Raw genomic sequence first — 26,177 nt, forward strand, 5'->3', positions numbered from 1 at the left:
TATAAATTAATAAAAAAGTTATATTTATTAATTAATTAATTAAAAAATTTAAAATTACTTTAAATAATTAATAAATTATTCTTTAATATAATAATTAATAAATTATTAAACTTTTAAAAAAAAATATTTATATTAAAAATTAAACTTTAATATATAAATATATATAATTATTAATTATAATAAAAAGTTTAAAAAAAAACTTTAAATATTATTTATATTTTTATTAATAATATAATTATAAATAAATTTATAAAAGTACTTTTAATAATTAAATAAATTAAATTTATAATTTAATTAAAGTTAAAAGATATAAAAATATATATTTTAAAATAAAAGTAAAAAAAGATTATTTAAAAAAACTTTAATAGCTTTAAAAATAAATTATTTAAAGAAAAAATAAAAATTTAAATATTATAAAAATAATTTAAAAAATAAATTTAAAGTAAATTATAAAATAATTAACCTTAAAGGGGTATATTAAAATAAAGGATATATTAATAAATAATATAATATAAGGGGTAAGTTAAAATACCTTTAATTCCGGAAATCTACCTTATAAAATTATTAGTATACGCTTTAGGGGTAGAGCAGAATTTGCTTAATAACAATATATACACTTCTGCACCTGCAATCAACTGGCTCGCCTATTCTGACATATGTCCTCTATTCTAATATGAACCTCCAATCAACTAGCTCGCCTATTCTGACACTCTTCTCCTTGGCTCCTTAGTACTCTACCTAGCACCTTGCTAAGACGCCTTGCCATCTCTGATTTCCTACCTAAAAACCAGAGCGCCTTTATGCAGGTATTGGCCCGAGTCAAGGTCTCCCGGTATTCCTCACTTTCTTGGCCTAGGATATCCCACTCCTGTCTCCGTAGGTTCTCCGCCGCGCTCAGATGATATATAGATGCCTTGGTGAATGCTCTGACAAGCAACACAGTCCAAGGCTCTGTCAATATAGAGCCCTCGCTGACAGCAAAATGGAAACCCGGTAGTTGTTCTGCGGGCATGTTACCGATTTCCCGAGGCGTAGTAACTCTTGCAAGATCAGATAATTCCAGGGCACTTGACTTTTTAATTCTCACTGTCATGTTAATACTGAGACGGTTCAGGCTGTTTTCTTCAATTCCGAGCCCATTTTGATCGACGAACTCAATTAGTTCAGCAAGCATCAGTGCTCCCAAGTGCCAAGGGATATGGATGCATGGGAACCAGCTCTTGATTCGCACTGGAATAGAGTCATAGTTCTTAATCAAAGATCGGAAAAAGGCCCCATGTGATAGGTTCCAGTATTTGTATATCTGCATCGCGGCCATGATTATTTCCTCGATCTCGGAACTTTTTTCTCGCTTCCTTAAGGCTTTCTGGAGATATGAGACATATCTGAAAAGTAACACTTTGACAGCGGCTGATCTGGCAACAGCCTGAATGGCCGAATCATATGGACATGGCCAAATTAGTGTTGAGGGGTTTCTAGTGTTGTCCCCGGCGAACAATTCAAGATCCCAACGATAATTGACTGGTCGATCGACTGTATTAGATGAGCAATACGTAGCTTCATGTTGGCAGTCCTCGTCTGCTACAACAACAGGCCGCTCATTCATTGACGAAGAGACGGTGTCGAACATGACTGCAAGCCAATATAACTGGCCGATTGTAGTTCTTTCTTCGAGAGTAACCTTTGAAACAGCGTGGTTCTGTTGTTGTGAGGGAAACCCATTGTTGTATCTAAGGACTCCTGCTTCATTTGATTCAAAGTGGCATTTCAGGACCTGCATTTTCCGACTTGCTCTCTCTGTGAATACTGGAGGTCCATCTTGGGATATGATTTCCATGATTTGTGGCAACGACAGTTTCATGTCGGTAAAGGTGCTACTCGGGGGTCCTGGAAGGCTGGTTCCAGAGTAGTTGGTGGTTGTCCATGGTCTTTGAATAAGACCGAATATCAATTCAGCATAGACGACCCTGTACGATTCCAGATTCGCGACACCTAGAAGTGCCTGCTTTGCTTGTTCCCAAAGCGAGTGTTGAAGGCTTTCCTCGAATTCATCTGCAGAGTCATCGGGCATGTCTTCGGACTCAGCTGGGTCGATAGGGTTTAGAGAGGCTGAAAATATATCCTCTCTTCGCCGACGGCTCTGGGACCACTGAGTAGCAAATGCCATTATAACTAAATTTAGGGCTTTCGAAGTAGCCTGGTTTTCGGCGTAGGTGAGTTGGATTAATCCTGTCGATTGAGCGATTCGATCAAGGTGTTTAACGCGATGATACTGCGTGCATGATAACTTGTTAGTCAAGATCTCTAGACTTAAATCGAGAGAACTCGCTAGATGATAAGACATCAGGAGACGAATTAATCAGGTATGGAAGACTTATACATACTATTGAATTTAGTCCCATTGCGCCTAGTTCGGGTGTAGTTGACGCATCTCTGCCAGGATTTGGATGCAGTTCAGTCCTTCTCGATTTCATCTTGTACGGACATACATCCTCAGATAGCCAACATTCGAGGTTATTCTCGAGCACGTCATGATATATTTGAAGCAGGTTTTCTGTGATCAAATGGTTGTTACAATTTATCATCACTCTTTGGGTAAGACCATTGGGGGAAGTTGAAGTTGAAAGGTTTTCAGGCTGACTACCGCTGCGTCGACGCGTCCTGTAGTTCTTTCTTAGCATCTCTCTCCTACGATGTGCGGATTGCATCGAATAACCGGAGTTAAGGGGCATTGAGTGTGAGTGAGATATTGCTGAGATGGTTGTGAGATGATCAAAATCTGTGCCTTGTGAATATGAATCCAAGTCCAGATGAGTGGAACTGTAATCTTCGGCTGATTGAGGAAGATTTATGAGCGCAGTTCCACTCCCCAGTGTGAAGTTATCTGCTCCGGTGCGTAAGTCTATTTCTTGACTGGAACCAGCATCAAGATGTGGTGAGATATCTTCTGATACAGCCTCCCCCAATCTAGGAAGGGAGGTGTCCCAGTTTAAGCCCCAATGATTTGGCGAGGGCGTTGGTAGCAAACCCGATGTGCCCCCTGAATTTGTGGATATACAATCGTCTCGGTTATCGATTCTCCCAATTTCGTCTGAGAAGCCACCCATCCCAGATGGGGGGGATCCTTCACCTTGAGATGTCCAATGTAAGTTCAAACTGCATCGCTTCTTTGTCTTAACGCAGTAAGAACATGGGAGAACTTCATCCTGGGGATCTGCGGTCAAGAACAAGGTAACGTTAGCTTCCCAAATTATGAGAGGGAACTCTAGCGACTATTCGCAAGCTGCACCGCCATACCTAGAGAAAATCCCGGCCTTTCTCGATTATTGACCAAGTAGCCGTCGCAGGCTTTCTTGCTTCTCCTGCACTGGTCGCATGAATGGTTTTGACGCCTGGCTCTCATAAAGGACATTGTCTGGCGTACGAGAATATGAGCTCATAGAGAAAAATCTGGCTCCGCAATGAGCTGAGTAGTAGCAAATCTTAGGCTGCTATTCCAGGAGATTAAGGACAAGGAGGTGCGGAAATGGAACATGTATAATGAAGGACCCATTCCATATTACCGCAATGCAGTTCTAGTCTTCCCCGTGCGGGGTTTGATGCCGCTCCCCATGGGGTTGTGACGCCAATGAACTAGTAATCTGCACATCCTACCGTTCTTGTAATAGCCTACCCGCGCTACTCTAGACAGTACTGTCTAGAGATCCTCCACAAAGCGATCTTATTGGGTACGAAGTTAGAACTAGACCCATTGGTTTAGTAAACATTGGTCATGATCAGAGGTGTCAATACCTACCTCATTGGGTCTTAATGCGTTGTCATGCTCCACAAGAGCTTATTACATAAATCTAGCGCCTGCGAATAAGAGGTGTTGCGGAACACAGTAACGGTATATATTTCTACTTCTGTCCGACAAATACACTATGTTAAGAATACAGGAAGAGAATGGGAACAAGCAAGCTAATTATTGCAGTCAACTTTATCAGCCTTGGACTCAACTATCTCCTCCAGTAGTTATCCAAGGCGTGATCAATCAATTCCAAGCCCCAACTATCCTACCTTGCTGGCTTACTCTATCTTTGTAACATTCTTGCGATTGTAATCATCATCACTGTTTTCGACTTTCATCCTTCCGTGGGGGAATGACAGTTGACAGATCGCCAAGAGGTAACATGAACGGGAACTCAACACATGAAAGGATCAATGCCACGAAGATGTACCAACCTAGAAGGGAGACTACAAGCAACAGCCCAGCTCCAACATGCTGTAATTTCTGCGCCTTCATAGGAAGACCCTGTGCCACGGCGAAGAATGAACCCGAGAGACACGCAACTGTTTCAAAATGTTATTCATCTGCGCTTCTGATTCATGTCCAAAAAAAAAAAAAAGGATTCTCTTACACGTTGGGATGAGGAGGAGTAAGAGTACGAAAAGCACAACATTCGTCCGTATGCTTGCAACTGTATATACGGCAGAAAGCAACGTCATAGCCACCAAGAAGAAGGAAAATGTTGCGTAAAACTGCGCCTCATCCAACCCTTGCGCAGCAACCCCAGATGTCGAGTAGAGGGCGTAAGCTCCATATCCAGGTACAATAGTGGCACCGAAGGTAAGCCAGAAGCCTCCGAATGTCAAGAACACAGTAGCTGGAAAGGTATTGCCTCGAAGTAAGCGTCAGCATGATGAAAATAGATATGAATGCGTCAGTGTTGATTTACCCAGAATCCACTCGCCAATTCCTCCAAGAAGGACGAGAAGACCACCAAGGAAAAAGTATGAGCCGCTAAACTACACCTTAGTTATGAAGTTCTATACCCAAGGGCTTATCTTACACATTTGCGCCACCACCGAATCCGCCTGCCCCTTGCCACTCAAGTAAGATCATGGAGAGGGGCGTCGAGCACAGTAGGAACCCACTCAAAGCTTTTAGTGCAGTTAGTTTCTGACTAAACCTGTGATGTGAGGACTTAGTTTGACTGACCTATAGGTGTCGGGTTACCAAAGGTATGACGGAGTTGTCCACTGACGTGGTTTTTAGGCGCCAGGTAGAGTTGCTCAAAAAGCTCGGGGGGCATGGAGATGGCGCCTGTTGTTTTAACACGCTCTAGCATCTCGTCACGATGCTCGCTCTCGATCTTGAAGTCTCGGTCAGACATAGTGTTTCAAGTGGTAATAGGTTAGAAGATCAATAAAATAACAAACGTGACCTGCCAGGAACGAAGTTTAGGATCACAGGCATCTTGAACATATAGTAGAATTCCCCCCCCCTTGTTCGAAGCAGCGGCGGAACCCCGGACAGAACCCCGGACTTCTGACTCCTTAGTGTACTCTGGGGAAATGTAATCTAGATTCTTGCGGGGTATCGAGCTAAACTGACATTGGTTAATTTGAAGAGTTTCAGAAGTAATAGATCTAATAAAGTATTTCAACAGCTCCATTGGCCCGATAGGTTTCGACTGTCTTGAACAGGTGGAGTGATCGGGTCCGACCGCCGATCACACGACAGCGCCATCAAGCGGCTCCGCTCTAACGATCGGGTCCGCGCGCGGCAATAGCCGCGCCTCCGCAGTTTTCAGAGCCTCCATCTAGGGATCGCCCATGAATACTTCCAATATGGAGATAATACGGGATCATCTGGAGGAGAATAGTAAGACACATGAATTGAGAGCAAAGAGCACAATTACTTAACACATTGACATTCCTAAATACAATTCGAACATTTACACATCTAACTGCCAAACATCATTCTCATCATTGTTATCGACATCATGGCCACCGTCCAAGTTGAATCTGTTCAGCCTGTCCCCTCACACATGCGATGTGTGCCGGGGTCCGTCAACATCAAGGTCGCCAAATTCCCTAATCCAACAAAATACATCGAGGATCTCGACCCCTCCAAGATAGCCTCCAATCTGGTGGAAAGCTTCAACAAAGCACTGAACAAGCAAGACTATTCGGCTATATCGAGTCTTTTTGCAGAAGATAGCCATTGGCGTGACCACCTTGCTCTTTCGTGGGCCTTCCGTACTATTCAGACGCCTTCACGTATACTTGAATTTCTGCAGAGTTGTGCAGAAACCAGGGACGGGTTTCGACTAAAATCTTTAGATGTCGACGCCAGCACAGCAGTCAAAAGCCCAAAGATCGTTCCCGTCGATGCAACTGGGAACGTCAGCGGTGTTCAATTCTTCATCAAAACGACCACTGTTCTTGGAGCAGGTGTTGGTCTCATGCGTCTTGTGGAGCAAGGGGGCCAGTGGAAGATATTCACATTATACACCAGACTCAATGAGCTCAGCGGACATGAGGAGGTAACCAATCATCGTCGAGCCAAAGGTGCTGAACACGGCGGCAAACCTGGTAGAAAGAACTGGGCGGAGAAGAGAGCGGCTGAGGCTAATATCGACGCTGGGAACGAGCCGGCCGTCCTAGTGATTGGTATGTTACGCGCACGAGAGAAATTTAGTTCTAATCATCTTCTAATGCTTCGATTTCTAGGTGCTGGTCAAGCTGGATTAACGGCCGCGGCGAGGCTTAAAGCGCTTGATGTAGATACCCTTGTTATAGATCAAAATGAGCGCGTGGGTGACAACTGGCGAAAGCGCTATCACCAACTCGTCCTGCACGATCCAGTCTGGTATGATCATCTACCATATCTCAACTTCCCCGCACAATGGCCCATCTTCACGCCAAAAGACAAACTAGCTCAGTTCTTTGAGTCTTACGCCACTATCCTCGAACTCAATGTGTGGACAAGGACGGAACTTGTTTACACCGAATGGAGCGAGGACAAACAGATCTGGACTGTAGTCGTCAACCGAAAGCGCGAAGACGGCACAAGTGACATCCGGACTTTTCACCCTCGTCACATCATTCAAGCTACTGGACACTCTGGCAAGAAAAATCAGCCGTCCATGAAAGGTGTCGAAAATTTCAAAGGTGATCGCCTGTGTCACTCGTCCGAGTTCCCTGGAGCTACGGAGAACAGCCATGGCAAGAAGGCTATCGTGGTTGGTTCTTGCAACTCGGCCCATGATATTGCGCAGGACTTTTTGGAAAAAGGTTATGATGTCACTATTGTCCAACGATCCAGTACTCATGTTGTGTCATCCAAGGCCATCACGGAGATTGCCCTGAAGGGAATCTATTCAGAGGATGGACCGCCGGTGGACGACGCTGACATATTACTTCATGGCCTACCGACATCCGTCTTAAAGGCTATTCAGATCAAGATTGCGGAACAACAAGCCGAATGCGACAAGGAAGTTCTCGCAGGGTTGGATAGAGCTGGATTCAAGGTAGACCGTGGCCCCGATGGCGCCGGCCTCTTCTTCAAATACTTCCAGCGTGGTGGTGGCTATTATATCGACGTCGGGGCATCTCAGCTCATTGCGGACGGCAAGATCAAAGTCAAGCAAGGGCAAGAAATTGACCAAGTACTTCCACGCGGGCTTCGATTTGAAGATGGCACCGAATTGGAAGCCGATGAGATCGTTTTCGCCACTGGGTATCAGAACATGAGGACTCAGACACGAATAATGTTTGGGGACAAGATTGCGGACCGCGTTGGTGATGTTTGGGGCTTTAATGGTGAAGGGGAAATTAGAACCATCTGGCAACGGAGCGGGCACCCGGGGTTTTGGTTCCATGGTGGAAATTTGGCCATGTGTCGGTACTACTCTAGATTGCTCGCGTTGCAGATAAAGGGGCGTGAGGCAGGGCTGTTTCGAGATGGCGAGGTTTGATGCACCATAGCCAACCTGGTGGAATGCTCTTTCAACTTAGTACGCAATAGACAAGTGCCCCTAGCTACGATGACATCAATAACGGCCTCCAGCCTTACTTATCAACAGCCATTTGACAGTCCCTTGAATGTCATCGCCAAAGAGTTATAGATTCCGCCACAGAGAATACTCTGCAATAGCTGTGATGTCGAACGCAGGTGGGGCTATATAATAACCGTTAGACCGCTTGAACGTCTAACGGCGTCGTTTTTGATGTTCGAGATGTGAACTCATCTTCGAACGGTTCCATCACTTTGTCTGCCAATCCTTTAGTGCGCCATTTGTGGTGAGTCTCAACGCCATAATATACCTTAAAGTGCTCCTAGTACTCAGGATACCATCCCGCTTTCTCCCAGTCTATGATGCTGGCAATGTGATAAGCGCCATGCTTGTCTAACGATATAGGTTAGTGATATTATCTATGGTAAGATCGCCATGTGTAAGATAAATATTCCGAGTGTTAGGAAGCTAGTCCCGATATAGGTCTTCCAGGACTGAGAGGAAGATGTATAGTGAAACTCATAATCATCGCGCGAGATCTTTGGCGGAGAAGACATGGTGGTATTGGAGACTGGGGCATTAGAGGATCGGTGTGCTTTCTCCACCTGATCTTACGTTCTAGATTCTTTCATCAGCTTAGAAGCTGTATGTGATGTCACCTGTCAAGCACTTCATGATGCTCCTAAACGCGGGGTCATTCTATACAATTTAATTGGCGACATTGTGTTTGACAAGTGACAAACGAATAGGTAGCCCATACAGGCCGTGGAGAGTCACGGGGTAATGAAGTGTTGAATGCAAGAAACGGAAGAAAAAAAAGAAAAATGGTTCGTACCGCAAGCTGCCCAGAAGACTGTCTTGTTCTAAAATCGAGCAGTTCTTTATTGGCAGCGTGTCAAGCATCCATTGGTAATGAGACAAGCATATGGCAGCTGTGAGACCAGTGATCTACCTAATGCCGACAAGACAAATCTCACGATCTGCGGCCAGAGCCCTGCTCGTCGATAGTGCGCGGATTATTCTGGATCACGTGACACTCAAAGGTGCGGGTGATGCGTTGACGACTTGGGGCACAACCTACATCACTGATAGCATGTTGACAGGTACCGGGGACACAGTCTTGAGGTAGGCTAGCGTATACTGACTACGTAGTACAATCAAATCACTCGGGCCAGTAATATGGACACGAACAGTTCTAAGAATGCATGGCAATATGCTAAGGTGGTGCTGATCAGTACGAAGGCGGATGGAATTGCTCCCGAGGGTTGGGGCCCTGTATAGGGGCCTCCATTCGATAGTAGTTGCGTGAAATTATTGGAATTCAACACCACGGGCTGACAAGGCCGGTCGGTTGATGCATCTCAAAGACTGAATATTTCCAGGCCACTAACATGGCCAGAGGGCAAGCGTATCATCGCCGGGTACATGAATCCTGCCAATATTCTCGGCGGGTGGCAACCTACGGTATTCAAGGCTTGAGATAAAGAGTGTGTGATGTTAGACACATTAGAAAGAGCCATATTCTAAACAGTGCTATGACTAGCTGACATGCTGCTGTATAAGTCAAGTGAGAATATAGTTTCATTCTTGAGATCTTGATGTGACACTACAATGAATGCTAAAGCATGACATGTGGTTTTGTTCAGTAGAGTTGAAAATATACCCCTGAAGAACACTGATAGAAGAGATACATATATAAACAACTATTAAAATACCTACATCCTTAAAAGGGTAATATCATCTGACTCTTCGAGCTGGACCTTCGTAGCGCGTGCCTGAGCGTTCTGCTCCTGTAAGCTCCTAGCATGCATGAAGTGATTCTTGGCATTCTCGTCAAGGCCGTGGAACAACATTGCCAGCGCGCTACTCTTCCATACTTGAGTGGCCGACTTTCTAGACTGGTAAATCATCGCAAGAAGGAATATGGCAGCGCCAATAACGACGAAGATGGGCACGATAGCGAAGCTCCAGCGCACCTGCACATACGATTCTGTGTACACCGCACGACCAGAAACCGGTGCAGCGCCCGAGAAGCTACGGAAAGCAACTGTCATTGACGTCGCTGTGTCATTAACGAGAAGATCGAGACCATTGGCGTATTCATAGTAATTCCAGTAGAACGCTGTCACAATGTCAGAGTCGAAGAATGTCTCGCCGCTCGATATGCCCACTGTGAGATTTACTACGACGCTGTTGTCCGTGATGGTGCGGTTGTAAGCCGAAGTACTGCGAGAGGCGGACCCGTTAGTGAACAATGTAGAGAACCATCCACGCATGGCCAGCATTGCCTCGATACTAAGCTTGTACTGCGTTCCGTCTTTGCCATCAACATAGACATTATGGTCATAGCCATCGTTCAGATCAGTATTATCGAGGACGGTAGTATTTGTCCGGATATCCACTGTCTTCTCATCCAGAACACCGTTCGAGATCGTAGTCTCAAGTGTTTGTACACATGCCGACAACGTACACTGTCGTGCCCACGGGTTGACCTCACCAGCGCGCCCGTTGTATGCTTCAGTGCCCATGAAAATAAGACGCACGATTGATGAATGTGGCTGGTCGCCTCGTGCACTTGGTATCTGAGACGTCATGCTGAAGACCTCTGTGCTGTCGGCCAGTTCGGCACCCTGAGGTACCTGCCACCCACAATTTCCAGAAGCCCTTCCTGCGGCACAGTATTCTTGGATAAACGGTGTTAGATCGACACATTGAGCACATACGCCGAGTGTGTCATAAGGATCAAAAGTACAATTCCCACTTTGACAATCAAAAGCGAGCGACGCCTCAGGACGACCATTTTCAGCGAAGAGCCCGTTATAGACAGCTGACTTCAGGGGTAAAATGGGCACGAAACCAGCTAGCACGCTAGTCAGCCATGAATGCAATCTCGAGTCCAGGGAACAACTGACTTGAAGAACTTGTTCCAGGTAAAGCGCCGGTATAATTAAGTGCTCGGGAGACACTGGCTCCTTCGAGGCTCTCTGCTTCCCTCGTCTGATACACAACAATTTGTTGAGCAAAGGGGCCCAGTAGCAGGACAATGATAGAGACAAATGCTCCAAACGAGCCAAGCAGGCTAAGTAGCTCAGTGTCATTACCATGTGCTATGATGTCAAACTAGTAATGGGACACTCTTACCTTCCACGATATGTGAACAAGAGCTTCATCGCTCCCCAAATGCCGCGGCTCGCCTCATCGTACACTTCCATGTCAGAGAGTCGCGTTCTCGACTTCTTGAATCGAACCCATTTGAGCTGGCTCATACTATTCTGCAGCGACATGTTCATCGCCGAGGCCGTCACAGCCGCCAATACGGCGATAAGAGCGTTGAGTGTGATATAGTAGGGCCATTCCGGAAGTGCATGTCCGTTGAACTTTGCCAAGACCCCTATCATCGACCCAACAGCTCCAAAGGCAATGACCACAGAGATGATCTCCGGGATCCATGAGCCGCCAGTATTCAAGGTGAAGCTTTTCTTTATAGAGCTTGAACTAGATGGTAAGAAAGGTTTCCCTGAGGAAATATGAGTCGATGTCGTACTTTCGCTCCATCCACGATGATGCGAGGGATAGTTCGGGGAGCTGCTGGGGTACGCATGGTACGACGAAATCTCTTGAAACTCGGATTTCTGTGCGTTCAATTGGCCGCCTTGTGTAGGGGAGATGTATGGATGGTTTGGCGAGATCACCTGTCCCTGATTATTGTATATGAAATACTCTCCATCAACATGAGTGTACGCCATGGTCAACCTGGAGAATGGGCTCTCGCGCTTCACTGAAACGGAAAAAGCTGCAACGGCCACCACCCCGCGAAGCGGAACGGCAAAGAACTGCCTTAAGGCATCCTGATATTATATTTCACAAGACCTTCGATTATCACGCTAACAACATTTCCCAAAGGAAGTCCGACGTGTTGGCAGCAGGCTGTGTACGCCACCCAACCGCATTCGTCCAGTCGCACTTGGCACCAGAAGAGAGTGTGTCACTACTGCATGTCGAATCAACAGCTCTCTCTATCGCTGGCGTCGATGATATATTTAGCGCAGCGTACAGCTTACATCGTACTCTTGAGGTGTGGATTACGATTATGCTGATCACAGCTCGTTGTTGCTGTTGGCTCGCCAGCGTTCTAGATGGGGTCACAATGCGACATTGGACGGCGGACCATGCCGTGATTATAACCCTCCGAGTTGTGTGACCCCTCGACTGTCCAAAGCCTGTTTTCGCTCGGTCGCGCACGAAGATTTCGGCTCAAGTATCTTACGCAGATGAGGCCTACGGCGTTGTTAAGAGGAGCTTGGCAATCCGACCATCTTCTTGGATGTGTACGCTTTCTATTTTGACTGGGTGTAGGTCCGCCCTTATCTATGCTGTAAGGGAATTCGGTATAGGCAGCTGGGTGGTATTAATAGAGCTTAGGAGAGCCCCGTCCTGGAGGCTAATCAGCTGAAGCTGCATATCGTCATCATTCTCAACTCGGATGATAGAAGAAAGTGATCCTGAACGGCCTAGATCATCTAGACGGATAATGGGTGCCTTGTCCGTTCTAGAAGGTGTGACAGGGTCGAATACGCGTGCGCAATAAAGCATGGCATAGTTGGCTCGTCAAGACCTCAATTATCGCCTAGGGGTAAGCGCTAAGACGCCGCATTTTGCTTTCTTTTCTGTGCTGGTCTTACTACCTACGTAGCCCAAACGAGCCACGGGTTGCTTCAGATCGGTGGCGCACCACCTTAGGATTTTCTTGAAACTATGACAGCCCTATGGTTGCGATCATCGTCTCTTGAAAAATGCCGCCAGCACTCTTTGTCGAACGCTGCTGACACTGGCAGCCGGATTGATCTCTGCGCACGCGCCCTATTCGATACAAATTGGTATGGCAGATAGCGACATACCTAGTAGAGCCACTTGCCCCCTCTATATATATCTCTCTCCGTGTGTGTGTGTGTGTGACGCGCGGGCTTATCTTCATAAAAGGAGACTCTCCTCTTGTTCAAATCATCGAGTACGGGTCAGGTCCTCAGCATTGGCTTGTTGAGGGAGGCATTTATGTAGCTAACGATACTTGGCGATGCTTATATCCCATGATTGTCCGGCATTAAAGCCTGGAGTCCGCGGGTTGCGCGCAAAATTAGTGGGCACCCGGCGGCACACGGAGCCCGACTTCTCACATTTCAGATCTTACCCAGGCTCGGACTTAAAGAGCTACGACGGGCCAGAAGTTAGAGGGGATAACGTAGCTCACGAGAGAAGTCGCATACGAATAGATTATTAGCAATGTAGTGTATGAACGTTCGGACAAATGTCGAACCATTTCTCGAAGCATAAAAGGTGACTGATGCGCAATGAACAAGAAGATCAAAATCGCCACTTCATTATATCACCCATCACTCCAAGCCTACACAACAACAACCATCAAACTTCAATCCCATAACTCGTATTATGCGCTATTGTCAAATGTAGCCAACGTCTCGCTTTTGCAGTTGATCATATACGTTCTCTTGAATCCTTAAACTACCTTCGTTACGTCCCATACTACATACCAAGATGTCTTATACGCGTTCCGCCATTGTCACTGGCGGTACTATGAACCTTGGTTATCATGCTGCCATGACCATTGCCCGTCAACATCCGGATTGGCTTGTTGTAGTTTGTTCAAGATCTGATCGAGAACATGCAGCTGAATCAATCAACGAAGCCTTAAAGCAGAGCAATACAGTTTTCATGCCCCTTGACTTGTCAAGTTCGAAGAGCGTTCGCGACTTCGCAAGGAATTGGTCGGCCAAGAATCACCCTCCCGTCCAAGCACTCTGCCTCAATGCTGCTCTGCAGTTTCCGGGCAAGATAGTTTATACACCTGAAGGTCTCGAGGCTACCTTCGCCATCACCCATGTCGGCCACGCTCTCCTGTTCCATCTCATCTGCTCTCATCTTGCACAGAATGCGAGGATAGTAATCACCTCCAGCGGAACCCATGATCCCGCTATCAACAGCGGCTTGCCCGTTGCTATTTACACAACGGGCGAAGAACTAGCTCATCCGCCACCAGCGATTGCAGAAGGGCCGGGCCGCCGACACTACGCTAACGCCAAGCTTGCCAATATCTTGTGGACATACGCTTTGCATAAGCGACTCAGCGAGAAAGTTCCGGATCGCAGTATCACCGTCAACGCTTTCGACCCTGGTCTCATGCCAGGTACGGGGCTTGCGCGTGAAGCCAGTCCATTGATGCGTTGGGCATGGGACAAAGTCATGCCCAAGATCACGCCGGTGCTGAGGGTCACCTTCACTGACAACATCCACAGGCCAGAAGAATCGGGTGCTTCGCTAGCTCGTTTAGCTATCTCGCCTGGGACTGAAGGGATCTCTGGGAAGTACTTTGAGGGTACAAAAGAGATCTGTTCAAGCAAGGATAGTTATGACGAGAAGAAGATTGAGGACTTGTGGCAATGGACCGTCAAGTATTGCGCGCAGGATGAGGCTGAGGCGGCACACTTTGAACAATTGAGGTAATTTTAGTTGCAGTATAAGATCGTAAGAATAGAGATTGCAAAGCAATGAAAATGTCCCAAGCTACACGCTGAGTAGGATAGGTAATAGCTGGATGTAGCCGAGTTCGATCCTTGTTTCAAGGTCGCTGTAATTATTAAGTATAGAATCTAGACTTTTGTATTAATAGGACATATTAATAGGACATAGAGGTACACTCCAGGAATCAGTAGTTTCGTGTGACAAGGACGTAGATCAGGAAATTGAAAAGAGATGTGGTTTCAATGTCGACAGTTACCTGCTATCTACACAGTAAGCATAATATCAGCGAAAGTACTCATGAGATTGCTCTGGTTACTTGCTGTCAGACCACATTACCTCTGCCAAGAAAGGACACTGGCCTTGGCAACGCTCAACGCACTTATTATCATACAAGAGTCAGCCCTTCCAGATCATCTTCATTCTTTGGCCAAAGCTGTCCCCTCATGACACCGTGGACATGAGCAATAGCTACAAATCTGAACTCATTACCTCTGCGTCTTAGCACACATGGCACGTCTAAGCCCGCTAGTAAATAGATATCGTCACCTCTGCAGCTAGTGTTGAACGCGGAGCCGAAATAACCGCTGTCGAGGGTGAAAAAAGCGTAGTTTGCTTTGTAGTTCACATAGCTCTGAACTGTCTGAGTGATTTGAGCATTCTTTAGATCCCCGCCGACGGTAACCCGTCGCTGCGGTTGCAGTTGGTCCTCTGTTGCGTTCTTATCTGTTCCAGACATCGCACCATCATCGAGAAGTGCCTTATACCATAACATTAGATGCTCGCCATCTAACGGTCTCCCATTTAGAAAGTATCCATGATGGTTCGTGATTGCCCGCAATCCAGCTAACACGGGGTCTTCTCCGGTCGGATAACTTCCAGTTGATGCAACCATACGACACCATTCCCTACAAGTGGAGATGAAGTCAAGAAAATGCGAGAGCTCACTCACAGGGTGAGCGCCAACATACGCACCAGCACTTAGCGCTTTGATGCTTCCTATACGCGTTCCCTTGACAGTCAGCTTCCCTGGCGTGTGTGGGATAACGTCTGTAGGAGACGCAAGCGCCCCGCAACAAGACGATATGGCTGAAGGAAATTCGCCCCAACACACAATAGCAGTACCCGTGATATCGCTGCAAGTAAGTTGACCAACTGCCTGTCCAGACAGCCAATCGGGAACCCACGAGGGCAAACCAGTCGATTCACTTGGAGCGATGGTTATGCGCAGGATGTCAAGCTTCTTCTTACATTGCACGTAAGCCCTTGCCGTTTCTTCGAGAACTTCATTAAGAGGCCGATCGTAGTCTGGATATTGCAGATGTAGGCCGCGAGTGGGCAATATCGCGTATAATCCATAAACCTTATCATGGGGGATCGAGCATTGAAGCTTACACATGGCTTTCAGAAGCTGAACATCATGCATGCTTTTGAAATCACGATTCGCAATCCCTTCAGCGGGATATAAGATCTCATCGGTTATTCTACCCCTCAAGTATAGTAGCTGTGCATTCGCATTAGCATGGTGACTGGCACCCGCATCCCTCATTCCAGCAGAGAACGGACTCCATCCCATGGTAGATGTGCCGCACATGACGGTACATCTACCGTACGTGATAGTCTCTTGCATGGTCCAGATTCTTGAAAACCACTCACTACCCAGTGTTTCCATCAATTTTGCAAAAGCAGGTCCTCTTACTCTCGGTTTACCGGGTGCACCGGGTCCATCTGGCCATGCCAGACTGACCACATACGGCTTTATAAGCTTCCCCATCTGACGTATCACACGTGGGCCATCCATGACAGACCAGTACTTGAAGATGCTTAGCACTTTCAGGTATCGAAATACCCGCGGCGTTAACTCATCATTGCCGGGACCTAGCCAGACTATGACACCATGGGCTGAGCGGTAGAGATCGCCCATCATTGCCACTTGCTTGTTACGCTCTGCTGTAGCAACTGCATCGGTGCCCTGGTCGATGCAGATAGCATCAATCCATAATGTACGCTTTCGAAACAACAGGCGCAATTTGGTCAGCGCTGCAACACAATTAGGCGTGACGAATAGGGCCCGACCGTTACAGATGATGGGTTGGGTACCTCGTCGTGCACCCCAGACATAGGAGAGTGCCTCGTAACGAGCTTCTGGGCTGGCCAACTGAACATGCCGAATGTTGCATCGGACTGGAGCTTCTCGGTTCAGCGACGGAAGTAAATCGAGGATGCGGATCGATGAGGCGGTGGCCAGAGGCTCGTGTTGATAGGCATGAGTCATTTTATGCCCGTCATTACAGAACGAGCTTAGTAAGTACCGTTACTGTTATACATAAAATGCCCTTAAGCCATTGACCCAGAGATAGGAACAGGACTAGCTCGTTTAGTACACTGCACAGCTCAAACGTGGTGTTTTGGCCATTTGCTTACGCGCTCTTCGGTGCTGTCCCCAGTCTAGGCTTTGATCCCAATCAGCCTCTCTTCAGACGCATTGCCTCAAAGACCAAATTGGGTATGCTAGCAATCCTGAGTGCAAGTCTCTAACCAGGTATTTGTTGTTGCAAGTTGCGTTTAAGCTGCTGAATCGAGAGACATGGCCAGGCTGGCAACTGAGGAAATGAGGGGCCAAAACGGAATAGATTCCGCTCACGCAACAAGGACTGGGCGATCACCTCAACCACCTTCCACACTGGACATAAGGGAGAGAGCTTCAATCTATTAGTGCAACCCTGCAGCGTCTATTTAGGACAGGAAGTGCATGACCTTCCGTAGTAGACAGCTCGAGTGAAGTTATGCCATCCATTGGACAATCCGCACATCATTTGGGACATGGAATGAGCGATAAGATGCGGCTCTCTCCGAAGTTCGTCTACCTGACCTACCTAGAGACCCGATGCTTCGGACTCCTGGGCTCATAAATTATGTCTTGCCGAACACTGCTTTGGCTGTGCGTTCTCGAACGATATCCCTCAGTCTAACATTGCCACTCAAGATACAATGGCTCCCTTCAGCTTGTTTCTCACAATAGCGAACCTGCTCGGCTCAACACTAGCCATCACGGCTGCCGATGCCGCATCACACGTTATCTTCTCATACCCAGGGACTGCGCACCCAGCAAGGTTGACAACTCTCGCAAAGAAATGCCAAATAGGCGGCGTCATAATCTTCAGAGATAACGTCGACAGCAAGCTTCCCGCATATCTCGCCGGCCTACAAAGTGCATACGCATCAGGCGGGTGCACAGTGAAAGGCCCACTCCTGATCCTCACTGACCAAGAGGGCGGGCAAGTCAAGCGACTCCCTGGCGGCCCCACGCTGTCGGAGAAGATGATCGGGCAGCAATCGAATCTCGCGGCGGCGGGCAATACCGCAGGCGTCCAAGCCGCGAACGCGCTCAAGGCGTACAATAACAACGGGAACCTCGCGCCCGTGCTCGACGTGTATCACGCCGAAGGCGATTTCGAGGACCAATTCGAGCGCTCGTACAGCAACGACCCTGCCGTCGTAGCCGCGTGCGCGTCGGCGTTTATCAAAGCGCAGCAAGGCCTCGGTATCGCCGCCACGGCGAAGCACTTCCCTGGTCTGGGCGCGGCGTCGGCCTCGGAGAACACAGATGCGCGCCCCGTGACGATCACGCGCAGTTTGGCGGATCTGCGGTCCATCGATGAGGCGCCATATGCCGCTGCTATTCAAGCGGGCGTCAAGATGATCATGCCGTCGTGGGCGCTGTACCCTGCGCTAGACTCCGAGTATCCCAGCGGTATCAGCAGCAAGTGGCTCCAGGGCGAGCTGCGCGGACGTCTAGGGTTTGAAGGTGTTATCATTACCGACGCGATTGAAGCGGGTGGATTGAGCGGGTTTGGGACAGACTCTCAGCGCAGCGTTCTGGCGCTCAGAGCCGGGGTGGATATCATTCTGGCTGCGGCAAGGGATGTCAGCCAGGGAGAGGGCATTGTTAGCGCGCTGGTGAATGCTGTGAATTCAGGGTCTTTGAGCAGCTCTGCCTTCTCGGCTTCGACGGCGCGGATTTCTGCCTTGAGGAATGCATTGTGAGTTGCCACGTTGGTGCTCTGCGCGAGAATGGCGGATCGGTCGCACTGCTAGAAAGCTCTCTGACACAAACAATCTTGAATCACTGTGATTCGCTGACTTAGGTCTTAGCTGAGGTGAGGGATGAAATACGGTGTTGCAAGACGTTAGCTAGCCTAGTCGTGTGGACGGGTATTCAATATGAGTCTCAGTATCGGTCCCAGTCAAATGGACAGCCCAAACAGCCGGACTTCGTGATCCCTTGCATCTTTCCAGGTATAACGACATACTCAGGATTGTTGTCCTCTCTGAAACTCCCGTCCATTCCACCAGTGTGTACTGTGGAGCCAACAATTCGATGGCGAACCATGTTATAGGTTGCCGTGCTACAAGATATTGCCGCTGCTCGAGAGTCGAGGACGAACTATTTATTTTTAGTTTTTAATTGCGTCTCTCGTTTGGCGCCATTTGATCAAACATGTGCAAACGGGCTCTGCACTTCATTCAATATGAGTGCGGTGGTAAGGCTTTCTATATACAAGAGTATATAATCAGGTGCTCTTTAGCTTTCGATCCCTTAATTCATACAGTATATGAAGTAATTTTTTTGATCATACACACTTTCGGTGCGTATAGTGTATTACGTATATGCTTCAGAGACACGACCTTGGTATCAGAAGGACAACAAGGAATAACCATCATGCGATATCGCAGCATCACCACCGCCGTCGTCGGAGCGGCAGGTTTGGCTGGGGCAGCAGTGCGATTACCCTGGAATTTCTAATAAAAACATTAGCTGACTGCTGCTGAAGGCCTCCGGTGATTTTGCCAAAGTGGGTTCCGGTCCTCCCAATGGATATACAGTCGAGTCCATGATCTGGAAGGGCGCCATAGAGAAGGGCGGCCCCGAGCTGTCATTTAACGGCACGATCGAGGTAAGCTAGTTTCACCACAAGCCCGGCACACGACTCGCCTCCAACTACATGGGCTCGCAAATAGCTCACGGTTGACAACGCACAGGAAGTAACGCAGCGTATCCGAGCCGTCAAGAAAGACTTCACATGGGGTCCCCTCGCTGACTCTGGCCACACCATCGAAGAACGTGACACCAAGGTATTTTCTCCTTCTCATCCTCACAGCACACATCTCGCTAACCGCGACTCCCAGACCGGAATAATCTGCGGCGTAGGCGGCGAAGACGTGTCACCGCACGGTCCATTAACAGCGAATGCTGAAGAGGCAGGCGACAACCTCGGCAAGATTACGGGAACCTGCGGCGTACCCGCTGGACCGAAAACTTGCTCTGTGCTCACGTGTACGAGGAATGCCGCGGTATGGCTGTGCAACGACAACGACGGTCCCATTGCGCCACCATGTAGCTCTCTCGCCTCGTACGTGGCGGACATCACTGGGAAGTGCGGCCAGGATTATTACCATGGAGTAAGGTATTGTAAGGGCCAGGAGTTCAGTTCGGACAATTACAATGTTGTAGTTGGTTGGAAAAGTCAGTGCTGAGTTCTTGTGATATGGTCGATGCAGGCGAGAAGTGTGAATATCGCATTGGCAACAGAGTGAAACATGACTTTCACGTTGGGGATAGGTTCAAAATCTTGAGTCTATTTAGCATAGAAACTATCTACTGCTAAATGTGAGTCGCCTTCATTCGGAAGGGCACTCTCAAACTCGGTAATAAGACGGTATGGGTATCATGTCGACTATCAACAATTGAGGCTGTTCTCGCTTCTCCTATAACAGCACCATTTCCACATGGCGTCGCCACATGTGCGCCTACGCAGAAGTTTCTTTGCGGCACAGCACCTCCCGATTCCGAGCTGTCATCGGCATATGTAAACAACCTACCCCCTCCCAGCGGCGCGTAGCGATATATGCCTGTCTGTGAAGCCGGAATACTCGAATCTTAATCAGTGCCAGGATCGCTTGCTCATAGCCTTCGGTTCAATTCCAGTGGGAGGTTTTGACTCAGGAAATGAGACTCATGGCCTCAGCGATTTGGCTGTCCAGTAAGACCAGAATAAGGAGGTTATCATCATTATTTCACCGGTGCCTTAGTCTTCTTTTCTTTTTTGCTTCTATTTCTCTTGTCCTTTTTACTCATCTTCTCTTTCCGCCCAGACTTGTCTTTCTTTTCTTTCTTTGACTTTTTACGTTTCGGCAGTGACTCAACTTCAGGCTCGGATTCCTCCTCGGATTCCTCTTCCGAATCAGTCTCTTTGCTAGGTTTCTCATCCGGCGTTGTCTCGGCTATTTTTCGTTTCTCTCCAAGCCGAGATGTCTTTAACGACGCCATTGCACGTTCCTTTGCAATCATCTCGGAAAGTTTGGTGTTGATTTCCTTGTTATCCGCAAGATCCGATCGTATGCTACTACATATTAGTGACAGTGTATTGGGGCCGCATTCGAGCAAGTAACGGGGATACAAAGAAGTGTCGTGGTTATGGCAACGCGTGGGTATAATCAAAACTGACACCAACAACGCAAGCGTGTAGCGGGGGGACATGAAGGGGGACAAGGAATGGTGAGACGGACAATCGGATGGCGGCCTCCTTGTTGAGACTCTGTTCGGGCTTCTGCGGGGGAAACTCGATGGTTTTTATCTTGTCAAAATACTGGCGCACTCTGGCTAGCTCTTTGAACACGGGGTGTTCCTTTGCATCCACTCCATTTAGACGAAGGGCAGCTGCAGACATCATGTTAGCGCGAGATACGGCCGAGCCCATGTTCGGGAAATATGGCTCACAGAATAACATGGACTCTATGGAATACGTCATGAGAACATAGAACTTCGCCTTGTCGAGGAGAGGAAGCTTAGAAGCTACATCGGTCACGTTGTTGATTAGCGGTTGCAGTGCGTCTTCGAGCAGGTCAACAGCATCGTCGAGACGTTCCAGTGCCGGTAAGATGTCGGCGGGGTCCATGATGAAGCGGTGTATTTAGTATATGGATATAGACGTCGTCGTCACGATGAATACTTGGCTGGGAATGGCGCTGTTGGTTGGGAATTGGAATGGCGATACTATCGGACTTGGGTCTGAATAGGCACTTTACCTAGGTACTTGCTTAGAGGTAGCTGTTGGGACGAGGGCAGCGACTCTCGCGAGAATTATGGCGGTGATCAGTGGCAGAAACGTTATCTCGGGACAATGGCTACAGGGGCATGTTCACAGGCATGTTACAGGCATACAGCGAGACAGGGTCACCAAAGATAGCGTGGTTTAGCGGGGGAGCAGCCTGGGAGCAGGGGAGCCAGCAGATCTGTCTCCACCACACTTGCCAATTGCCGGGCGTTGATTGGGCACCTGCGCTAAGAGTATAATCCTGGCCGCCGACTACACTCGCCATGGCAAAAAATTGATTGAGCTAAAGCGCCTAGTCGCCGTCATGGACATCGCGCAGAATAACCATCGCTTCACTCACTCACTCACTTCCCTTCGCCCTCTTCTTGCACAGAGAGGAAAGAGAGAGAGAGAGAGAGAGATCAACCTTCTCCGCTCTCTTTTCCTTCTATCACTCATGTATTTTTGGTCTTGATGACTTTGTTTCCGCCTTAGAACGACTTAGTTTCTGCTCTAGATTCACCTACAATTTTGAGTCTCTTTCTGCGAGCCTACCCGCCCATGATATTCGACTAGACGTCCCTCTGAGACCCTGACATTCTCTGCAAAGCCTGTCGTCCTGAGCAGGACCCGGCTCCCGATATTGAGATGATACCAACTTAATTATTGCGACCAAGTTTCCATCCTGTATTCCCACATCGTCCGCCGGCCGCTTTCGCGGGCGCTACCGCGAATACCTCATAGATCCTCCACATGGCTATGCGATAACCCTGATGTGGGCCGGGGGGCCAACAAAGCACTGTGCTTCTTCATCTCGACTGCTGCTGCTGCGGCTACGGGATCTGTATCATCATCATATGGGGGGCCCTACCTGTCCCCTCAGGTTCATCGCCCTACAACACCACCATTCCAGATTCCCTCCACCCCGAAAACCGGGCCAGGCAATTCAGAGTCCTTTATACCGCCAGCAGCGGAGCCGGCCTCACTCGAAACAGCCGAAACAGATGCAATCGAATTCAAAGAAGTGGGATCAAAGACAACCGTGACTGAGGCAGACAATATTGAGAGTAAAGTGGACGTCAACAGGGATAGCGAAAGTGTCCAGGAAGACCACCCGAGTACCACCATCGAAACAACTCAGTCTCTTGCAATAGAGGGTCAAGAAAGACTAGGACAGAGTCTTGAAAACCCCGATGTTGAAGCCGAGGATGTAAATGTTTCGCTATCCAACCGAATCCATATCGTAGGCTTCAATACACATGCCAAGTTTCTCGCCCATGCATTGGCATCTACACGCGAGGTACCCGTCCAGATATTCTCCCGCAATCGCAGGAATTTGAGCCAATGGGGTGCAGAAAACCGAGCCCTGAATCTATACGATCTCCGCGGGCGTTGGATTTCTTCCACCAAAATTCCATGTCCACAGCCGATAATCGACCCCCGGCGTCGATATCCCGATGGTGCGAAGAAGCCTGGGTTTTTGGATAACATTATCATCGATGCTGCACCGGGGGCGGTCTTCCCCTCTATTGAACTGCTGCGTCCTCGTATTGATCGCCTCACTACTATATGCTTACTACACCCTGGACTCGGTTTAATTGAAGACATTATTGACGCATTTTTCCCTGATCCTTTGGACCAACCAACATTTATCCTCGGCCATAGTACGCATAACGTGGGCAGGTACTCCGATACTCTCTATTCTCTGAAGCAGAATAAACCGGGCACTCTTTATCTGTACAACGTCCCGAAATTCCGAGACTCGACACTTGCCAGTTCACACATAGCCCGTGAGGGACTGCAGTTGTCTCACCATATGATAAAGCTATTGTCCTTAACCCAGACTCTGAATGTCGTAGGACTGCCTGAGACCAGGTTTCTATTCCAGAAACTCCCCTCGGTGATTTTCCACTCGGTAGCTGATTCGATATGTGTGATTCTCGGCTGTAAATACAACCAGATACGACCGAACCGTGATGCCATGGTCATGTGGAAAGATCTTCTCAATGAAACGCTCTACATCGTCTCCCAGCTTCCCGAGCTACATGTGATACCACACAGTGTTGAGCGTCTTACATCGCTTACCTTCCGACGGAAGTTGGAAGCGTCTCTTTTCGCGCAGCACGCGAATGCGAGTCCGTGGGTGAAGCAGGTGCGCATCGGCGCCGAGGTGCCCGTTGACTATTTCAACGGGTACTTTGTTCGACGAGCCAAGGAGCTCGGGTTGAATCACAAGCACAACGCCATGGCCTTGGCCCTGGTGAAGGCGCGCTTAAGCGCCAGACGGTTGGAACTCGCCAAAGACTTGCTGGGCACGTTCCAGTACATGGGAGACACGGATACCATTGGGGGCGCAGAGTTCAGCCCTAACGACATCGCAGAGGAGCTCGGCTTTGACTAGATCACTACTTTATCATCGGCTTGGGGGGCCGGGGCTTGGCCAACTTATAGAGGCCTTGTACATGCATACATACATCCATCCATACACTGTATATTTGTTATATTGTATATGTACGAAACGCAATAGAAATACATCTCGCTTTTGCCGCGGCAAACAATGTTTTCTTCGGCCGTTGACCCCCAAATAGCGGCCAACAAGGTATAGTTGAATGTCACAGTGAGCATCTGGGATTATTTGTGAAGAAACCAATATCATTGTCTTTTTTTTTTTTTTTTTTTTTGCTCCATGGAGAGTGCTGTATTTATACAAAGGCGCGATGTCCGACATCATCTACATCAGGTTATCGAGACCAGCTAAATGACTTGAGCATCAAAGCCGCCAACGCTTGATCTCCGCTATTTAAAAGATAGCCGAGGTGATATAGGCTGTTATGGCATTTGGCATGATATATACATCAAGGGGGGGAGATCGTCGTAAAGCAAAGCAAAGCAAAGCAAAGCAACGTAACAATGTCTTAGCTCAGTCTAAAAGAGGATCTAAAAGAGTAGAATGTTCTCGTGTCTTCGTTATGGACTAAATCTCGCATCTGACAGAGAAGAGTGGCGAGTACGTGGGTGGTCGTTCCCATCTCCCCCTCCTGAATAGTCCAGTTTTTTCCCCTGCTCTCCTCTTCTCAGCAGACAACAGCCAAAACACACGACACAGGCTCCTTGGTTATGTTGTTAAGTTTAGTACTGCTTAGCAGCAGCCTGGCAGGCCTTGAGCTGCTCGAGGTACCAGTTGCAGATCTGCATGTTTCCGTTGTTGTCGTCCATGCACTTGGTGAAGCTCTCGGCGGCACCGGCGCAGTTGTTGGAGTACTGCTCGTTGTGGTTCTGCGTGTTCGTCTGCTGGGGGGCGGCTTCGGCCGGGGCGCTGGAGCCGCCGCTGAAGAGACCGCCGATGGCGTGGCCGATGGATGAGCCGACTGCTACACCGCTGGGAGGAAGTTAGTCTTGAATTGCGGACTGCCGGGGAAAGGAACGCACGCTGCGGTGCTGGCCATCTGGCCAAAGAGACCCGGGCCCTGAGATGCGGTGGGCGCGGGCGCGGGCGCGGGCGCGGGCGCAGGAGGAGCCTGGGCTGGGGCATATGTTGTGGCAGGACGAGTCTGCTGCTGCGTGGGCGCGGGAGCAGCGCGAGCGGGAAGGGAGGGACGGGCGGGAGCAGCAGCAGGGCGGCCGGCGGAGCGTTGACGAGGCATTTTGAATCAGTGTTTTCCGGGTCTGGTAGTGGACAGTAGAAGGTAGAAACAGATGTAGGGTTGTAAGGTTGAAAAAAGACGGGGGATTGAATCGATTTCTTGGTCCGTTCGGGAAAATAGGAAGAGCAAGCAAAAGTTGCAGGGTATCTCGGCTTTAAGAGGGGAGAGAAGAAACGGACAAATGAGAGAGCTCAGGCTAGAAGCTGCTAGATCTACGCCTCAGCTCAGTGGTCAGTGTCAGTCACGGAGCTAGTATACATTGGGACTAGTGCATATAATGGCGAGCGGTACGTACCCTTCACCTCGCCCAGACTCGGCTCCAGCATCTGAATGCCTCGACGCATGGGAATTAATGACTAGTTCGACAGCAGCCATTTCTCGCTTGTCCGGTCCCTTGTAAACGGACCGATCGGCTCCTATTGACAAGACAATCACCTTATCAATGCTGTGTGCAGCCCTACCCTATCCCTCTTATAAAGCAGTCCAGAAATTCTTTATGGCTATGGTTAACTTCATGCCTGAGTTAAGGAAGTTAAACTACGGTAGGGTCTAGCTAGAGAATACGCCTACGCCAATGTTTACCCCAAGCCCTTCACAGGGGTAGAGTGGTCGGGGACCCTGATCTGGCCGTCAGCAACGACAGAGGACAGAGGCGAGAGCGTCGCCGTCAAGTTTCCACCGCTCGTGGATCTTGACATCAAACTCAATAGCGGCCATGGCATGAAATTTCGCGCGGCCGTCAGCTATGACACCGGCATAAAACTCAGCCGCCTAGTCCCGTCCCAGTCGCCCAAGGTGCCGTAGTCGGCCTCGCCAGTTGCGCTCGACGCGCACCTTCAGATTCACGGCTGGCCGATCCGATCTCAGTGATGCCAATATATGAGATGCACATGTGGACGCAACCAACTGCAGCGACTTTTACTGGCTGTCATGTCGTAGGTCCAGGCAAGCAGAGAGGCGGAAGTTGACTATGGTGGCGCCCTTGTTGCTATAGGTAAGGTGAGAATAGCCCAAGTCGAACCTCTAAGCAGCTTACCTCTCAGCAATACTAGATAATCACTTGTAATAAATTTATCAGATACAACGTGCCTATCTTAAAAAGCTGTGCGGGCGTCAGATAT

General features: G+C 48.5%; 11 protein-coding genes across 11 annotated transcripts; 5 read left to right on the forward strand and 6 right to left on the reverse strand.

The window, feature by feature from the left end:
* Positions 1 to 521: 521 nt before the first annotated feature.
* On the reverse strand, positions 522 to 3,610 carry F5B22DRAFT_617844 (uncharacterized protein; the record flags this gene model as incomplete). Its single annotated transcript, XM_047975645.1, has 3 exons — positions 3,298 to 3,610; positions 2,385 to 3,214; positions 522 to 2,272 (listed from the first exon to the last, which is right to left on the reverse strand). Coding segments are annotated over exons 1-3 (2,528 nt in total), but the record flags the coding sequence as incomplete, so codon positions are not given.
* A 278-nt stretch (positions 3,611 to 3,888) lies between these two features.
* F5B22DRAFT_617848 (GPR1/FUN34/yaaH family-domain-containing protein) lies at positions 3,889 to 5,462 on the reverse strand. The gene is made up of 5 exons (XM_047975646.1): positions 4,982 to 5,462; positions 4,833 to 4,923; positions 4,719 to 4,783; positions 4,401 to 4,661; positions 3,889 to 4,332 (listed from the first exon to the last, which is right to left on the reverse strand). Exons 1-5 carry the CDS (start codon positions 5,154 to 5,156, stop codon positions 4,109 to 4,111), a joined length of 816 nt encoding a protein of 271 aa, XP_047828115.1. The 5' UTR covers positions 5,157 to 5,462; the 3' UTR covers positions 3,889 to 4,108.
* A 116-nt stretch (positions 5,463 to 5,578) lies between these two features.
* F5B22DRAFT_617850 (uncharacterized protein) lies at positions 5,579 to 7,581 on the forward strand. The gene is made up of 3 exons (XM_047975647.1): positions 5,579 to 6,438; positions 6,499 to 7,503; positions 7,563 to 7,581. Exons 1-3 carry the CDS (start codon positions 5,769 to 5,771, stop codon positions 7,571 to 7,573), a joined length of 1,686 nt encoding a protein of 561 aa, XP_047828116.1. The 5' UTR covers positions 5,579 to 5,768; the 3' UTR covers positions 7,574 to 7,581.
* Positions 7,582 to 9,499: 1,918 nt separating this feature from the next.
* On the reverse strand, positions 9,500 to 11,530 carry F5B22DRAFT_649197 (uncharacterized protein; the record flags this gene model as incomplete). The annotated part of the gene is made up of 3 exons (XM_047979136.1): positions 9,500 to 10,644; positions 10,697 to 10,863; positions 10,926 to 11,530. 3 exons carry the CDS (start codon positions 11,528 to 11,530, stop codon positions 9,500 to 9,502), a joined length of 1,917 nt encoding a protein of 638 aa, XP_047828117.1.
* A 1,804-nt stretch (positions 11,531 to 13,334) lies between these two features.
* Positions 13,335 to 14,300, forward strand: F5B22DRAFT_638173 (dehydrogenase/reductase; the record flags this gene model as incomplete). Its single annotated transcript, XM_047977551.1, has 1 exon — positions 13,335 to 14,300. One exon carries the CDS (start codon positions 13,335 to 13,337, stop codon positions 14,298 to 14,300), a length of 966 nt encoding a protein of 321 aa, XP_047828118.1.
* A 201-nt stretch (positions 14,301 to 14,501) lies between these two features.
* F5B22DRAFT_362342 (heterokaryon incompatibility protein-domain-containing protein) lies at positions 14,502 to 16,976 on the reverse strand. The gene is made up of 2 exons (XM_047971091.1): positions 16,740 to 16,976; positions 14,502 to 16,683 (listed from the first exon to the last, which is right to left on the reverse strand). Exon 2 carries the CDS (start codon positions 16,588 to 16,590, stop codon positions 14,704 to 14,706), a length of 1,887 nt encoding a protein of 628 aa, XP_047828119.1. The 5' UTR covers positions 16,591 to 16,683; positions 16,740 to 16,976; the 3' UTR covers positions 14,502 to 14,703.
* Positions 16,977 to 18,656, forward strand: F5B22DRAFT_362942 (glycoside hydrolase family 3 protein). Its single transcript, XM_047971094.1, has one exon. The coding sequence runs from the start codon at positions 17,307 to 17,309 to the stop codon at positions 18,360 to 18,362; it is 1,056 nt and encodes a 351-aa protein (XP_047828120.1). The 5' UTR covers positions 16,977 to 17,306; the 3' UTR covers positions 18,363 to 18,656.
* Positions 18,657 to 19,038: 382 nt separating this feature from the next.
* Positions 19,039 to 19,853, forward strand: F5B22DRAFT_649201 (uncharacterized protein; the record flags this gene model as incomplete). The annotated part of the gene is made up of 4 exons (XM_047979137.1): positions 19,039 to 19,098; positions 19,151 to 19,273; positions 19,359 to 19,451; positions 19,506 to 19,853. 4 exons carry the CDS (start codon positions 19,039 to 19,041, stop codon positions 19,851 to 19,853), a joined length of 624 nt encoding a protein of 207 aa, XP_047828121.1.
* A 213-nt stretch (positions 19,854 to 20,066) lies between these two features.
* Positions 20,067 to 21,388, reverse strand: F5B22DRAFT_362416 (Sas10/Utp3/C1D family-domain-containing protein). The gene is made up of 3 exons (XM_047971092.1): positions 21,097 to 21,388; positions 20,886 to 21,036; positions 20,067 to 20,719 (listed from the first exon to the last, which is right to left on the reverse strand). Exons 1-3 carry the CDS (start codon positions 21,272 to 21,274, stop codon positions 20,389 to 20,391), a joined length of 660 nt encoding a protein of 219 aa, XP_047828122.1. The 5' UTR covers positions 21,275 to 21,388; the 3' UTR covers positions 20,067 to 20,388.
* Positions 21,321 to 23,819, forward strand: F5B22DRAFT_658578 (uncharacterized protein; the record flags this gene model as incomplete). The annotated part of the gene is made up of 2 exons (XM_047980126.1): positions 21,321 to 21,385; positions 22,157 to 23,819. 2 exons carry the CDS (start codon positions 21,321 to 21,323, stop codon positions 23,811 to 23,813), a joined length of 1,722 nt encoding a protein of 573 aa, XP_047828123.1. The 3' UTR covers positions 23,814 to 23,819.
* Positions 23,820 to 24,072: 253 nt separating this feature from the next.
* Positions 24,073 to 25,197, reverse strand: F5B22DRAFT_617899 (uncharacterized protein). Its single transcript, XM_047975648.1, has 2 exons — positions 24,842 to 25,197; positions 24,073 to 24,791 (listed from the first exon to the last, which is right to left on the reverse strand). The coding sequence occupies exons 1-2, from the start codon at positions 25,054 to 25,056 to the stop codon at positions 24,542 to 24,544; spliced, it is 465 nt and encodes a 154-aa protein (XP_047828124.1). The 5' UTR covers positions 25,057 to 25,197; the 3' UTR covers positions 24,073 to 24,541.
* Positions 25,198 to 26,177: the final 980 nt, after the last annotated feature.

The sequence above is a fragment of the Xylaria bambusicola genome (genome assembly GCF_022495145.1).
Source record: "Xylaria bambusicola strain CBS 139988 unplaced genomic scaffold F5B22scaffold_41, whole genome shotgun sequence".
In the NCBI taxonomy this organism is placed as follows: Eukaryota; Fungi; Ascomycota; class Sordariomycetes; order Xylariales; family Xylariaceae; genus Xylaria; species Xylaria bambusicola.

Excerpts from the sequence above, each read along its gene's own strand:
- F5B22DRAFT_617848 (XM_047975646.1), bottom strand. The coding sequence starts at position 5,156 with ATGTCTGACCGAGACTTCAAGATCGAGAGCGAGCATCGTGACGAGATG. Across the intron at positions 4,924-4,981 it reads TGGTAACCCGACACCTATAG|CTTTGAGTGGGTTCCTACTG; the intron begins GTCAGTCAAACT and ends CTGCACTAAAAG. Across the intron at positions 4,333-4,400 it reads ACTCCTCCTCATCCCAACGT|TTGCGTGTCTCTCGGGTTCA; the intron begins GTAAGAGAATCC and ends ATTTTGAAACAG.
- F5B22DRAFT_362416 (XM_047971092.1), bottom strand. The coding sequence starts at position 21,274 with ATGGACCCCGCCGACATCTTACCGGCACTGGAACGTCTCGACGATGCT. Across the intron at positions 21,037-21,096 it reads CATAGAGTCCATGTTATTCT|CTGCCCTTCGTCTAAATGGA; the intron begins GTGAGCCATATT and ends TGATGTCTGCAG. Across the intron at positions 20,720-20,885 it reads AAGGAGGCCGCCATCCGATT|CATACGATCGGATCTTGCGG; the intron begins GTCCGTCTCACC and ends AATATGTAGTAG.
- F5B22DRAFT_362342 (XM_047971091.1), bottom strand. The coding sequence starts at position 16,590 with ATGACTCATGCCTATCAACACGAGCCTCTGGCCACCGCCTCATCGATC.
- F5B22DRAFT_617850 (XM_047975647.1), top strand. The coding sequence starts at position 5,769 with ATGGCCACCGTCCAAGTTGAATCTGTTCAGCCTGTCCCCTCACACATG. Across the intron at positions 6,439-6,498 it reads GCCGGCCGTCCTAGTGATTG|GTGCTGGTCAAGCTGGATTA; the intron begins GTATGTTACGCG and ends TTCGATTTCTAG.
- F5B22DRAFT_617899 (XM_047975648.1), bottom strand. The coding sequence starts at position 25,056 with ATGCCTCGTCAACGCTCCGCCGGCCGCCCTGCTGCTGCTCCCGCCCGT. Across the intron at positions 24,792-24,841 it reads CAGATGGCCAGCACCGCAGC|CGGTGTAGCAGTCGGCTCAT; the intron begins GTGCGTTCCTTT and ends ACTTCCTCCCAG.
- F5B22DRAFT_362942 (XM_047971094.1), top strand. The coding sequence starts at position 17,307 with ATGGCTCCCTTCAGCTTGTTTCTCACAATAGCGAACCTGCTCGGCTCA.